The sequence below is a fragment of the Oncorhynchus keta genome, chromosome 28 (assembly GCF_023373465.1).
Source record: "Oncorhynchus keta strain PuntledgeMale-10-30-2019 chromosome 28, Oket_V2, whole genome shotgun sequence".
Classification (NCBI taxonomy): Eukaryota; Metazoa; Chordata; class Actinopteri; order Salmoniformes; family Salmonidae; genus Oncorhynchus; species Oncorhynchus keta.
The window spans coordinates 36,570,666-36,587,900 of NC_068448.1; the positions used below are offsets into that span (position 1 = coordinate 36,570,666).

At 40.9% G+C, this 17,235-nt stretch overlaps 1 protein-coding gene across 2 annotated transcripts in view; it reads left to right on the forward strand.

Annotated features, from left to right (window-relative positions):
• Positions 1 to 17,235, forward strand: part of LOC118361229 (chemokine-like protein TAFA-5) — a 47,255-nt gene that overhangs the window by 19,804 nt on the left and 10,216 nt on the right. For both annotated transcript variants that reach the window (XM_035740989.2, XM_035740990.2), the window contains exon 3: positions 3,106 to 3,233. In XM_035740989.2, the coding sequence (XP_035596882.1) occupies positions 3,106 to 3,233 (128 nt within the window). The remainder of the gene's footprint in view (positions 1 to 3,105; positions 3,234 to 17,235) is intronic.

Here is a 17,235-nt window from a genome sequence, read left to right on the forward strand (position 1 = left end):
AAACCTCAACAAGGGGTTATCCTTTAGTGTCACAATGTCACAATAGGAGGGACACAAACTCCTTTACTCTCATTGTGGACATTTGCCACTGCAGCCCCTCTGTCTCTCACTCTCTTTCAATTCGCCCCCCAACCACCGTAAACCCTGAGGGGCCAGAAAGGGACGACAGCTCATGCCAGGTCCTGAGAGGACCGATAACCTTTGAGAGAGCTTGAACACACACACACACACACACACACACACAGTGAGGAACAATCAGTGTTGATCAGCGTCAACAAAGCCTAATGCTAATTCAATGTCGTCCGGACAGATTATATAGAGAACACAAAAGAGTGACCGTCATCATGGTGACACCATCTAGTGTCTAGACAGATGACTTTCAAAGAATCTAATCAAGAGCCACTGATTGTGAAGAAGCTATTTCTCTCTCTCTCACATTCGCTCCCTCGCTCTCTCTCTCACCCTCTCTCTCGCCTTCTCTCTATCTCGCTCCCTCCCTCCCTCCCCCTCGCTCTCAAAATTAAAATCAATTCAATTTAAGGGCTTTATTGCCATATGTTAACATTGCCAAAGCAAGTGAAGTAGATAATAAACAAAAGTGAAACAAACAATGAAAAAAGAACAGTAAATATTACACTCACAAAAGTTCCCAAAGAATAAAGACATTTCAAATGTCATATTATGTGCAAATAGTTCAAGTACAAAAGCAAAAATACATCTCTCTCTCAATTCAATAAACTTAATTGACATGGCAAGTTAAATTACTTAATTGTCTAAGTACAAATATAACAACAACCTAGTAGTAGTGGCTTTGTTATTAACGTTAAGCGTAACTACAACAGCAATAGTAATGAGAATAATAATAAGTAGAATGAATTTTAGTAGGCTTTTATAGATACAAATTCTTTGCAATGAATGATCATTTTGGGAAATAAAGATTATCCTACGTTTGAGTATCTGTCACAGTGTAAAAGGAAATGCAGCTCTGTCTCCACCTCTCCCCGGGAACAGAGTGAGCACAAAGTGGGCAAGCCAGGCTGGCTTGTGACGACCGGTCTCTATGGCCAGGCTGTGCTCACTGAGTCTGAACATAGTCAGTGTTTTCCGCAGTTTTCTATCAGTCACAGTGGTCACCGTGTGCTGTCTGTTTAGAGCCAAATAGGATTGAAGTTTATTTAGATTTTTGTTTGTGGTGTCTTTCCAATCAGCCTCTTCTCTTGTTTCATCTCTTGACATTGTAGGGCTGTGTGATGAAATGTTTTGGGGTCGCTTGTTCTTAGATGGATGTCAAATTGTGTGGCTATTTTTTTTATTTGAATAGGGAAGGGAGTATTGGCCCAATTCTGCTCTTACATACGTTATTTTGATTTTGTTGGGACAAACATCGATTTATTGTTTGTCCCATTTGGTAAATTCATAATTGGAATATTTTTGAGCCAGATCCTAATTGGAATTTCAATTTTAATGAGACTCGAAATTGAGCTCGGGTGCATCCTGTTCCCATTGATCCTCCTTGAGACGTTTCTACAACTTGATTGGAGTCCACTTGTGGTAAATTCAATTGATTGGACATGATTTGGAAAGGCACACACCTGTCTATATAAGGTGCCACAGTTGACACTGCATGTCAGAGCAAAAACCAAGCCATGAGGTTGAAAGGAATTATCCATAGAGCTCCGTGACAGGATTATGTCGAGGCACAGATCTGGGGAAGGGTACCAAACCATTTATGCAACATTTAAGATCCCCAAGAAAACAGTGACCTCCATCATTCTTAAATGGAAGAAGTTTAGAACCACCAAGACTCTTCCCAGAGCTGGCCGCCTGGCCAAACTGAGCAATCGGGGGAGAAGGGCCTTGTTCAGGGAGGAACCAAGAACCCGATTGTCACTCTGACAGAGCTCTGGAGTTCCTCTATGGAGATGGGAGACTCTTCCAGAAGGACAACCATTTCTGCAGCATTCCACCAATCAGGCCATTATGGTATAATGACCAGACGTAAGCCACTCATCGGTAAACGCATATGACAGCCCACTTGAAGTTTGCCTAAAGTCACCTAAAGACTCTCAGACCATGAGAAACAAGATTCTCTCATCTGATGAAATCAAGATTGAACTCTTTGGCCTGAATGCCAAGCATCACGTCTGGAGGAAACCTGGCATCCTGAAGCATGGTGGTGGTAGCATCATGCTGGGGGGATGTTTTTCAGCGGCAGGGACTGGGAGACTAGTCAGGATCGAGCGAAAGATGAACTGCACAAAGTACAGAGATCCTTGATGAAAACCTGCTCAGGACCTCAGACTGGAGGTAAGGTTCACCTTCCAACAGGACAACAACCCTAAGCACACAGCTAAGACAATGCAGGAGTGGCTTGGGGACAAGTCTCTGAATGTCCTTGAGTGGCCCAGTCAGAGCCCTGACTTGAACCCGATCAAACATCTCTGAGAGATCTGAAAATAGATGTGCAGTGACGCTCCCCATCCAACCTGACAGAGCTTGAGAGGATCTGTAGAGAATAATGGAACAAACTCTCCAAATACAGGGGTGCCAAGCTTGTAGTGTCACACCCAAGAAGACTCAAGGCTCAAATCGCTGCCACAGGTGCTTCAACAAAGTACTGAGTAAAGGGTCTGAATACTTCAACTTTTTTCTTTTGTCATAAATTTGCCAAAAAATGTAAACTGTTTTTGCTTTTCATTATGAGGTATTGTGTGTAGATTGATGAGGAAAATGTAATACATTTTAGAATAAGGCTGTAGCTTAACAAAATGTGGAAAAGGTCAAGGGCTCTGAAAATGTTTCACTCTCTTTCTCTCTCTCATTGAAGACCATTTTGGTATGGCTTGTCATTGGTTGTTGAAACATAGTCCGTGACAAAGCACTAGCATCTACCGATTATTATAGTGAGCTAATATACAGTGAACTGTATATCTGTATAGCACGTTTGACAGTGTCACTACCCATCAAGCCATTTGTGTTCAAATGCACTTGAAATAAAGTGTGACTTTAAAAGGTTGATGACAGTAGCTAATACAACCTAGGTTCTAACTCTCTTCCCCCCCACCTTATCTCTCTCTTTCTCTGCCCTTCTCTTTGTCCCCTCAGCGCGCATCGTGAGGGGCAGACAGTGGTGTGAGATGGCGCCCTGCTTGGAGGGGGAGGTGTGTGGCCTCCTCTTCAACCGCTCTGGCTGGACCTGTACCAAAGGCAGTGGCCGTATCAAGACAGTCACGGTAAGATGTAGCCTCACAGAGTCATGTATGGAATCATATTGAAACATACAACTGCCATTAGCTTTGGAACAGGGATTGAGAGAGGGGGCATTTATAAGCTTTTAAATTGTGCTGTCAACATCCTTTGTAAATGTTTAGTAAGTATGATACACCAAGTGAGAGAGTTTGTGTGTGTGCCTGCCTGCCTGCTTGCATGCCTGTGTACATGGAGAGATCCAGTGCTGTCCTCATTGTCAGGTACGTAAGGGTGAAAGGTCATCCAGTGACTGCATCATGTCCGCTAGGTTTCAGTGTGTGTATTATTGTCTGTCTGGGAGGTGCAAGCAGCTGCTACACATTTCAATCTCATCGCTACATCATCTGGGTTTGACAGTTTGCTGTTTGTCATTGGCTGAAAATGCAGATTATACATACAGTATGTTTTGTCCATTAGCTGTTGAAGGACCCAATTTGTGAATGTAATATTATTGTGTATTGATGATGATGCCTTGGATGAAGAGCAGAGCCACTGACTGACAGACCACAATACGGAGGAAGAATGCTCAAGATGGATGCAAATGAGAAATACACGTGACGAGGGCTGAACAGACTAGGATGGAGAGGGACGAGAGAGCTAGGCAGAGAGCAGGAGTGACACAGGCTACAGTTGGGCGTGCAGCCAAGCAAAGTGTGTGTGTGTGTGTGGCAGGTGGGTGTGTCGGCTGTCACATACATTCCCCCCTGCACCTGCAACCTTTTCTAAATGTAGCCATTGGACAAGTTATTATTGGACAAGCTCTTTGTGTGTATTGTATAATATTTGATGACACTAATTAGAATAATGCTAACTATACATATTTTATTTTAGACTTTTATTATTACTGTAAGTAGTGTTATTTCATTTAAGGGAGAATATAAGAATAGATGCTGGTGGAAATGTGTTTTGGGATGTCGTAAGGGGTAGAGGAAGTTGCAGTCATGCATTTTGGATGAAATTGCTAGCGCTCTACAAACAGCACACACAGGAGGACCCAATGGGTCATAGAGACTTGCATCACATTTAGCACATTTTTGTTCTTCGGCCAACCGTTCCCTCTGCCTCACGTTGTTAGCCAGCACTAAATGCTTGTCGACACTAAGGACCCATTTCCCGGAACCTGAACTAATAAGCACTCTCAATGAAGATTATCCATTGAGCTTGTTTTTTCGTAAAGCCAGTAGACTTCCTTCGGGTCCAGGGAACTAGCCATATTTTGACAAGCCTATGCATTAAAAAGTGTTGCTGTTGAATCTTGGACTTTGATTAATCGGATTAATCTGACCAACTAAAATACGTCGAACCATTTCGTAAAACATGGTTTAATGGCGGTGACTACGTAAACCAGCATGGCTCGTTTCTTAATGCCCAAAGTTGCTTTGATATCCCCTGCTCAGAATTGGAGCCGACAGACTTCAGACGAGCTCAAAGGCAAAAGCCCCAGGATTTCCTTTTGGATTTCATACAGGCTGTTGTTGATACTCTAGTACGTTGATTGTAAATGTATTGATTTCCTCTCCAGTTGTATACGGAGTAACTAATCATTATCTGTAAATATATGCTTGAATCAGCACACGGAGAGGAGAGGAATAGTGTGTGGAAACAAGAAAAGAGAAATAGAAGTGGAAGTATGGATAGATGGAAGAAACAAATGTAGAAAGAAAGATTACAAAGAATGAAAGAATGACTGTTGAAATCATTTCAAAATGATTCCGCTATTGTTCCCTCTTCACATTGACATTACAATGGCCTTTTAAGTTTTGGCTCCATTTTAAGAGCCAGTGCTGTGGATTTCATGACTTCATCCACAGTAACTGATGTGTCCCTGGGCACAGCCCCCTGTAAGAATAAATAAAGTGACTTCTCTGGTGCTGCCACACTCTATAAATTCATACATTTGTTCCTTTTCTTTTCTCCTCGGCGTATGTTTACCCCTCTTGTTCCTGTCAGAGACCCTCTCTGAACACACTCTTTTCCCTTGTCACTTAAAGCACTTTCCGTCCGTTTCCCATTTCAACTTCTGTCATTGCCTACTCTTTGAACTGTCATTTTTGTTTTAATCAGCTCCGTTTTCCTCTGCAGACTGTCGGCTGTAAAAGTAGCAGACCTGGGATATATTGTGTACTGTTGAGGCGTAACATCTAGGTAGAATGTCTATGGATGCTCTCGAAAATGGGGTTTGTTCATTTCTATCTGCAATGGTCTGGATTGTGTTGAGTAGGAAAGGATTGCTCACCTCGAACTGGACAAAGATTTTTGCTTTAACAAGTCGGACTTGAAGGTCCAAATCCCTGTCATTCGCATGAAGAAGAGATGCCGATAGAGGGGACGTAATCATTTGTCGGCAAGTGGGTAACCTGCCGCTACCATCTGTCTTATTGGCCAATGTGCAATCATTGGAGAAAAACTGGATGCGCTCCGTTCAAGACTATCCTACAAACAGGACATTAAACTGTAATGTCTTATATTTCACCAAGTCGTGGTTGAACGATGACATGGATATATATAGTCGGCTGGGTTTTCCGTGCATCAGCAAGACAGAACAGCTGCCTCCGGTAAGACAAGGTGTGGCGATATGTGTATCTTTGTCAATAACAGCTGGTGAGGGAAATCTAATATTTAGGAAGTCTTGATGTTACGCTCGCCTGAGGTAGAGTATGATAAGCTGTAGACCACACTACTTACCAAGATAATTTTCATCTATATTTTTCGTAGCTGTCTATTTACCACCACAAACCAATGCTGGCATTAAGACCGCACTCAATGCCACCATAAGCAAACAAGAAAATGCTCATCCAGAGGCGGTGCTCCTAGTGGCCACGGACTTTAATGCAGGGAAACTTAAATCCCTTTTACCTAATTTCTGCCAGCATGTCACATGTGCAACCAGAGGGGAAAAAAACTCTAGACCACCTTTACTTCTACTACACCAGATCCGACACTCGTCGGTTGTGGCTGGGCCTGCAAACTATTACAGACTACAAAGGGAAGCCCAGCCGCGAGCTGCCCAGTGGCACGAGCCTTCCAGACAAGCTAAATTACTTATGCACGCTTTGAGGTAAGCAACACTGAAGCATGCATGAGAGTGCCAGCTATTCCGTACGACTGTTTGATCACGCTCTCCATAGCCGATGTGTTTAAACAGGTCAACATTCACAAGGCTGCAGGGCCAGACGGATTACCAGGATGTGTACTCAGAGCATGCGAGAACCAACTGACAATTGTCTTCACTGACTTTTTCAAACTCCTTGACCGAGTGTGTAATACCTACATGTTTCAAACAGACCACCATAGTCCCTGTGCCCAAGAACACCAAAGTAACCTGCCTACTGACCCGTAGCACTCACGTCTGTAGCCATGAAGAGCTTTGAAAGGCTGGTCTTGACTCACATCAACACCATCATCCCAGAAACCCTAGACCCACTCCAATTCGCTTACCGCCCCAACAGATCAATAGATGACACAATCTCTATTGCACTCCACACTGCCCTTTCCCACCTGGACAAAATGAACACCTATGTGTGAATGCTATTCATTGACTAAAGCTCAGCGTTCAACACCATAGTGCCTTCAAATCTCATCAATATGCTAAGGACCCTGGGACTAAACACCTTCTTCTGCAACTGGATCCTGGACTTCCTGAAGGGCCGCCCCCAGGTAGTAAGGGTAGGCAACAACACATCTGTCACGCTGATTCTCAACATGGGGGCCCCTCAGGGGTGCGTGCTTAGTCCCGTCCTGTACTCCCTGTTCACCCATGACTGCATCGCCAAGCACAACTCCAACACCATCATTAAGTTTGCTGACGACACAACGATGAGACAGCCTATAGGGAGGACATCAGAGACCTGGCAACAACGTGACCAAGACAAAGGAGATGTGGCATGGGTCCTTAGATCCTCAAAAGGTTTTACAGCTGCACCATCGAGCGCATCCTGACTGGTTGCATCACCGCCTGGTATGATAACTGCTCGGCCTCCGACCGCCAGGCGCTACAGAGGGTATGGCATTCGGCCAAGTACATCACTGGGGCCAAGCTTCCTGCCATCCAGGACCTCTATATCAGGCAGTGTCAGAGGAAGGCCCTAAAAATTGGCAAAGACCCCAGCCACCATAGTCATAGACTGTTCTCTCTGCTACTGCATGGCAAGTGGTACCAGAGCGCCAAGTCTTGGACCAAAAAACAGATTATCAAATGACTAGACAGACTATTAGTTTTGACCCCCCCCCACCTTTTTTTACACTGCTGCGACTCGCTGTTTATTATCGATGCATAGTCACTTTACCCCGATCTACATGTACATATTACCTCAATTAACTTGACTAACCTGTACACCTGCACATTGACTCGGTACCGGTACCCCCTGTATATAGCCTCGTTATTGTTATTTTATTGTTACTCTTTTATTTTTTTACTTTAGTTTATTTAGTCAATATTTCCTGAACCCCTATTTTTTTTTTTACTGCGTTGATGGTTAAGGGCTCATTAGAAAGCATTTCACGGTTGTATTCGGCGCATGTGACAAATAAAATTTGATTTGACTACACATCATTTAGTCACAGTTGATACCCCCAATAGTATGTCCAGTGGCATTGATCATTCTAGGTTATGACGATACATATTCCATCTCCATTGCTATCAGTGGTGTGAAGTACTTCAATAGAAAATACTTTGAAGTACTACTTAAGTCATTTTTTTGTGTATCTTTACTTTACACCCCTTTACTATTTATATTTTTGACAACTTTTACTTCACTGCATTCCTAAAGAAAATAACGTTCTTTTTACTCCATACATTTTCCCTGACACCCATACGTACTCGTTACATTTTGAATGCTTAGCAGGACAGGAAAATGGTCAAATTCACACACCTATCAAGAGAACATCCGTGGTCATCTCTACTGTCTCTGATCTGCCGGACTCAGTAAACACAAATGCTTTATTTGTGAATGGCGTCTGAGTGTTGGAGTGTGCCCCTGGCTATCCATAAGTTAAAAACAAGAAAATTGTGCCATCTGGTTTGCTTAATATAAGGAATTTGTAACGAATTATACTTTTACTTTTGATACTTAAGTATATTTAAAACCAAATACTTTTAATCAAGTAGTATTTTACTGGGTGACTTTTACTTGTGTCATTTTCTATTAACGTATCTTTACTTTTACTCAATTGAGAATTGTTTTCCAACACTGATCGCTATGCATACACTCCCCTATGTATTTATTTGGACAGTGAAGCTAAAACGTTTAATTGATATATTCCAGCATTTTGGATGTGAGATCAAATGTGCGTGCGGGCGTGCGTTTTCCACGACTTGGTCTGATAGCATGCTCTCTGGCATGTTGTGTATTTGGGGGCTGAATAATAGTATCTGTACTGGTTGTTAGTTGCTCAGAGCTGGATGAGTCTTTAAATGAATAATCCAACCCGCTGAAGGCCACCCTGGGACGCTAGCACATCACTGTGCAGTGCAGTCCACTTTTGATGCGGGAGGAGGGGGGGTTGGTGAAGGAATAGTGTTTTTTAGTCATCGCTGTGATGGCAAAGTGCCTGCAGTGTCTACAATGGCTGTGGGAACTGTGAGGGTGAGAATGGTGTCCTCGTCTGAACTACCGCTAGTGTTAATCAGTAGCGATTTTAGCATGTACTGTACATCTTGGTGGGACAAACTGAACCAAAAAATGTATGCATGCCAGCAAAGCCACGACACAACACTAACAACACTATAACGGTGACAAACGGTGCCCATAAACTGTTAGGGCCTACATAAAGCTGTTCCAACAGCAAGGATTTATTTTCAGCACGGTGGAGTGAATCCTTACCACTGCTACACCTGGAAATCAGCAGAGCCTTGTCTGGCAGCATAATAGATCATTCAGCCTCATTTACTGCCATTTAAAAATAAAACATAGCTGATATGGCTGACATGCTGAAATAAATATGGTTTCTACTGACTCCTTGTGGATTTGTGGAACTCGATAAGAATAATGCCGAATGCCGACATGGGTTATGACTTTTTTTACCATACACAAACATTATTTTGTTTTATGTTCAATAAATTCATAATGTTTGTTTGTTGTGTCATTAACACTTAGCTGTAAGTATAAGCAAGTGCACGCAAACGATCTGCAACGAGGTAGGCCTATTCATTCAGCACTTTCAAAATGGACACCGACAGAAATTCAGATAGACGTTAGTTCAGATAAGGGCTCAACATCTTGCGGAATTTAACTTTACTCTTATTTAAGTCACCGCACACACCGAGCGAGCGAGAGAGAGAGAGAGAGAGATGTGGTTAGACTACAATTTCAAGTATTTTATTAGGCCTATGTGGTCTAAAAACTAAGGAAAATACAATCATGAGGATCCACTTTTATAGACAATATACCAACGCAAACAAAACAACCCTTGCAATATCAACTGGAATTACATGGTTCTATTACTGTACTTTTTGTTTAAATAATAATAATAATTGGAATGGGAAGAGACTGTCACTGGAAAACATGGTTACAGACCCAACAACATTATATAGTATCCCTCCTCATGGTTACAGACCCAACAACATTATATAGTATCCCCTCCTCATGGTTACAGACCCAACAACATTATATAGTATCCCTCCTCATGGTTACAGACCCAACAACATTATATAGTATCCCCTCCTCATGGTTACAGACCCAACAACATTATATAGTATCCCCTCCTCATGGTTACAGACCCAACAACATTATGTAGTATCCCCTCCTCATGGTTACAGACCCAACAACATTATATAGTATCCCTCCTCATGGTTACAGACCCAACAACATTATATAGTATCCCCTCCTCATGGTTATAGACCCAACAACATTATATAGTATCCTCTCCTCACGGTTACAGACCCAACAACATTATATAGTAACCCTCCTCATGGTTACAGACCCAACAACATTATATAGTATCCCTCCTCATGGTTACAGACCCAACAACATTATATAGTATCCCCTCCTCATGGTTACAGACCCAACAACATTATATAGTATCCCCTCCTCATGGTTACAGACCCAACAACATTATATAGTATCCCCTCCTCATGGTTACAGACCCAACAACATTATATAGTATCCCTCCTCATGGTTACAGACCCAACAACATTATATAGTATCCCCTCCTCATGGTTACAGACCCAACAACATTATATAGTATCCCTCCTCATGGTTACAGACCCAACAACATTATATAGTATCCCCTCCTCATGGTTACAGACCCAACAACATTATATAGTATCCCTCCTCATGGTTACAGACCCAACAACATTATATAGTATCCCTCCTCATGGTTACAGACCCAACAACATTATATAGTATCCCCTCCTCATGGTTACAGACCCAACAACATTATATAGTATCCCTCCTCATGGTTACAGACCCAACAACATTATATAGTATCCCCTCCTCATGGTTACAGACCCAACAACATTATATAGTATCCCCTCCTCATGGTTACAGAACCAACAACATTATATAGTATCCCCTCCTCATGGTTACAGACCCAACAACATTATATAGTATCCCTCCTCATGGTTACAGACCCAACAACATTATATAGTATCCCTCCTCATGGTTACAGACCCAACAACATTATATAGTATCCCCTCCTCATGGTTACAGACCCAACAACATTATATAGTATCCCTCCTCATGGTTACAGACCCAACAACATTATATAGTATCCCCTCCTCATGGTTACAGACCCAACAACATTATATAGTATCCCCTCCTCATGGTTACAGACCCAACCACATTATATAGTATCCCCTCCTCATGGTTACAGACCCAAAAACATTATATAGTATCCCTCCTCATGGTTACAGACCCAACAACATTATATAGTATCCCCTCTTCATGGTTACAGACCCAACAACATTATATAGTATCCCCTCCTCATGGTTACAGACCCAACAACATTATATAGTATCCCCTCCTCATGGTTACAGACCCAACAACATTATATAGTATCCCCTCCTCATGGTTACAGACCCAACAACATTATATAGTATCCCTCCTCATGGTTACAGACCCAACCACATTATATAGTATCCCCTCCTCATGGTTACACACCCAACAACATTATATAGTATCCCCTCCTCATGGTTACAGACCCAACAACATTATATAGTATCCCTCCTCATGGTTACAGACCCAACAACATTATATAGTATCCCCTCCTCATGGTTACAGACCCAACAACATTATATAGTATCCCCTCCTCATGGTTACAGACCCAACCACATTATATAGTATCCCCTCCTCATGGTTACAGACCCAACAACATTATATAGTATCCCCTCCTCATGGTTACAGACCCAACAACATTATATAGTATCCCCTCCTCATGGTTACAGACCCAACAACATTATGTAGTATCCCCTCCTCATGGTTACAGACCCAACAACATTATATAGTATCCCCTCCTCATGGTTACAGACCCAACAACATTATATAGTATCCCCTCCTCATGGTTACAGACCCAACAACATTATATAGTATCCCCTCCTCATGGTTACAGACCCAACAACATTATGTAGTATCCCCTCCTCATGGTTACAGACCCAACAACATTATATAGTATCCCCTCCTCATGGTTACAGACCCAACAACATTATATAGTATCCCCTCCTCATGGTTACAGACCCAACAACATTATATAGTATCCCCTCCTCATGGTTACAGACCCAACAACATTATATAGTATCCCCTCCTCATGGTTACAGACCCAACAACATTATATAGTATCCCCTCCTCATGGTTACAGACCCAACAACATTATATAGTATCCCCTCCTCATGGTTACAGACCCAACAACATTATATAGTATCCCCTCCTCATGGTTACAGACCCAACAACATTATATAGTATCCCCTCCTCATGGTTACAGACCCAACAACATTATATAGTATCCCCTCCTCATGGTTACAGACCCAACAACATTATATAGTGTCCCCTCCTCATGGTTACAGACCCAACAACATTATATAGTATCCCCTCCTCATGGTTACAGACCCAACAACATTATATAGTATCCCCTCCTCATGGTTACAGACCCAACAACATTATATAGTATCCCCTCCTCATGGTTACAGACCCAACAACATTATATAGTGTCCCCTCCTCATGGTTACAGACCCAACAACATTATATAGTATCCTCCTCATGGTTACAGACCCAACAACATTATATAGTATCCTCCTACAGACCCAACAACATTATATAGTATCCCCTCCTCATGGTTACAGACCCAACAACATTATATAGTATCCCTCCTCATGGTTACAGACCCAACAACATTATATAGTATCCCCTCCTCATGGTTACAGACCCAACAACATTATATAGTATCCCCTCCTCATGGTTACAGACCCAACCACATTATATAGTATCCCCTCCTCATGGTTACAGACCCAACAACATTATATAGCATCCCCTCCTCATGTTTACAGACCCAACCACATTATATAGTATCCCCTCCTCATGGTTACAGACCCAACAACATTATATAGTATCCCCTCCTCATGGTTACAGACCCAACAACATTATATAGTATCCCTCCTCATGGTTACAGACCCAACAACATTATATAGTATCCCCTCCTCATGGTTACAGACCCAACAACATTATATAGTATCCCCTCCTCATGGTTACAGACCCAACAACATTATATAGTATCCCCTCCTCATGGTTACAGACCCAACAACATTATATAGTTCATGGTTACAGACCCAACAACATTATATAGTATCCCTCCTCATGGTTACAGACCCAACAACATTATATAGTATCCCCTCCTCATGGTTACAGACCCAACAACATTATATAGTATCCCCTCCTCATGGTTACAGACCCAACAACATTATATAGTATCCCCTCCTCATGGTTACAGACCCAACAACATTATATAGTATCCCCTCTTCATGGTTACAGACCCAACAACATTATATAGTATCCCCTCCTCATGGTTACAGACCCAACAACATTATATAGTATCCCCTCCTCATGGTTACAGACCCAACAACATTATATAGCATCCCCTCCTCATGTTTACAGACCCAACCACATTATATAGTATCCCCTCCTCATGGTTACAGACCCAACAACATTATATAGTATCCCCTCCTCATGGTTACAGACCCAACAACATTATATAGTATCCCCTCTTCATGGTTACAGGCCCAACAACATTATATAGTATCCCCTCTTCATGGTTACAGACCCAACAACATTATATAGTATCCCCTCCTCATGGTTATAGGCCCAGCAACATTAAAAAGTATCCCCTCCTCATGGTTACAGACCCAACAACATTAAAAAGTATCCCCTCCTCATGGTTACAGGCCCAGCAACATTAAAAAGTATCCCTTCCTCGTGTGGAAAAGCACAAGCTAATTTATAATACACAAAGTAAGCAAAACCAATTAAATGCATCATTCCAACATTGCCTAAAATGATACTAATGAGATATATACCTATATAAGTTATATATACACATAACAATTGAGATGTACAAACTATGGCGTAAGGGAACGATGAGCGTATAAGAGGCGTGCTGTAATTTCTATTAAGACATTTGAGTGAGGTAGTCGATATGCCTATCTGTTCAGCACTTTTGAAATGGACAGCGACAGAAATCAGAACATGGGATGTTCTTACAGTTTTCTATAATGGGGGCATATAAGCAGACAATGAAAGCTCACTAAAAACAGGCTATAGGCTACATGTGCACCACCAAGTCAGAACAGTGTGAACAGCATGTTCTGAGGGGGAGAGGGACCAAAATCTTAAGGTGAGACCCATGGGCTACTAACAGCTTACTATACAATATACACTTAGTATTACTTTCTTAGCTACAGTATACATATAGTATATCCCTTTTGGGACTCACCGTTGTTGTGCTGTGCTCACTTGAACAGGAAGGTCCTTCTTGTGTCTTCAAAGTCTGGCATTCTCTGGATGAAGTCATGCTAGATTGACAGCATGGCCATTGTATTCAACCTTTTCTGGCCCATGGTGTTGCGTGTGAATGTTTGTCATTTTAAGCTTGGAAAAGAGACCCTTTCTGACAGATGTTTTAAACCCTTAAACCCAGACTTGGACCACACACCACTGGCAGGGGGAAGCAAACTAGTGATTGCTTTGTAATGCATGCAGTTAGCCACTGATTCCTTCCACACCAATCATTGTTGAAAATTTGCCAGTAGATTGTCGACGTGATTCATGATGTCGACTGCTTGTCTTGCTAGCTTGCTAGCTAAGGTTTTGAAAGTGTGATGTCCAATCAAAGCTAGATATACCGTGATTTGACATCATTTTATCTGTGGCCAATGACCTTGAGTCTTCTTGGACCAGCACTTATACTGTACATTTATGGCAGCACCCAAGGGGGCTTGAACTGCCTAGCTCTCCCTGTAGATTCTGCGGTGACGTAAAGTCCCCATGAGTAGCAGAAGACCGAACCACAACTAGAAAAGATTACCAACGCCTACGCTCTGTGCTTTTGCTGGCTGCCCCTCCACCACAGAAAGCACTGAGTTTGGCTGAAACACCTGCATTTTGAAGCTGCCTTACTCAAGAAAGAGATCATGTTTGTATGCGGCTTTATTATCTCAGAACTAAACAGGTGGGGCCCAAAACAGCTGTGGCTCTGCCCTGAATGACAGGTCGCCACGGGTGTTAATATAGTGCTGCCCCAACTCTGGTGCAGTATACCCCTACGCAGTATGCAACCATGCTGTCAGAGGTACTTCAAATCAAAGTGTATTGGTCACATACACAGATTTGCTGACGTTATCTCCAGGGCAGTGAAATGCTTGTCTTTCTCGCTCCAACAGTGTAGTAATATCTAGCAATACAAAACAATACACCAATAATACAAAAAGTTAAAAGAAAGAAAGTAAGAAATGTCAAAACGAATCAAATTAACAACCCAAATAGCAACAGTATGCAATCTATATGTATATACAACGGATTAATTTAGAGCAGATATACTAAGAATGATATGTTCAGCAGTAGATATACTAAGAATGATATGTTCAGCAGCAGATATACTGAGAATGATATGTTCTGTAGTAGATATACTAAGAATGATATGTTCAGCAGCAGATATACTAAGAATGATATGTTCAGCAGTAGATATACTAAGAATGATATGTTCAGCAGTAGATATACTAAGAATGATATGTTCAGCAGTAGATATACTAAGAATGATATGTTCAGCAGTAGACATACTAAGAATGATATGTTCTGCAGTAGATATACTAAGAATGATATGTTCAGCAGTAGATATACTAAGAATGATATGTTCAGCAGTAGATATACTAAGAATGATATGTTCAGCAGCAGATATACTAAGAATGATATGTTCAGCAGTAGATATACTAAGAATATGTTCAGCAGTAGATATACTAAGAATGATATGTACAGCAGTAGATATACTAAGAATGATATGTTCAGCAGTAGATATACTAAGAATGATATGTTCAGCAGCAGATATACTAAGAATGATATATTCAGCAGTAGATATACTAAGAATGATATGTTCAGCAGTAGATATACTAAGAATGATATGTTCAGCAGTAGATATACTAAGAATGATATGTTCAGCAGTAGATATACTAAGAATGATATGTTCAGCAGTAGATATACTAAGAATTATATGTTCAGCAGTAGATATACTAAGAATGATATGTTCAGCAGTAGATATACTAAGAATGATATGTTCAGCAGCAGATATACTAAGAATGATATGTTCAGCAGTAGATATACTAAGAATATGTTCAGCAGTAGATATACTAAGAATATGTTCAGCAGTAGATATACTAAGAATGATATGTTCAGCAGTAGATATACTAAGAATGATATGTTCAGCAGTAGATATACTAAGAATGATATGTTCAGCAGCAGATATACTAAGAATGATATGTTCAGCAGCAGATATACTAAGAATGATATGTTCAGCAGTAGATATACTAAGAATGATATGTTCAGCAGTAAATATACTAAGAATGATATGTTCAGCAGTAGATATACTAAGAATTATATGTTCAGCAGCAGATATACTAAGAATGATATGTTCAGCAGTAGATATACTAAGAATGATATGTTCAGCAGTAGATATACTAAGAATGATATGTTCAGCAGTAGATATACTAAGAATGATATGTTCAGCAGCAGATATACTAAGAATGATATGTTCAGCAGTAGATATACTAAGAATGATATGTTCAGCAGTAGATATACTAAGAATGATATGTTCAGCAGCAGATATACTAAGAATGATATGTTCAGCAGTAGATATACTAAGAATGATATGTTCAGCAGTAGATATACTAAGAATGATATGTTCAGCAGTAGATATACTAAGAATGATAAGAACTTATTTTCCACCATAATTTGCAAATAAATTAATAAAAAATCCTACAATGAGATTTTCTGGATTTTTTTTCTCATTTTGTCTGTCATAGTTTAAGTGTACCTATGATGAAAATTACAGGCCTCTCTCGTCTTTTTAAGTGGGAGAACTTGCACAATTGGTGGCTGACTAAATACGTTTTTTCCCCACTGTATTAGAGTCAGCTATGTCAAGAATCCAGTATTTACATAAATGAACAGTGTAAATAAAATGCAACGTTCAATAGTATAAATATTTGAATGAGCTATCTCGAGAACATAGTATGTACTGTAAATACACAGTACAAAATCGCATGGCAAAAGGGATAGAAATGTAGGAAATTTGCTTCCGGATCTGAGTCCGGAATATAAATAATATACTGTGCATTCGTAAAGTATTCAGACCCCCTTCCCCTTTTCCACATTTTGTTACGTTACAGCCTTATTCTAAAATTGATTCAATTATTTGTTTTCCTCGTCAATCTACACACAATACCCCATAATGACAACGCGAAAAGTAAAAAAAAAAAAAAAACATTTTTGCAAATGTATAAACATTTTAAAA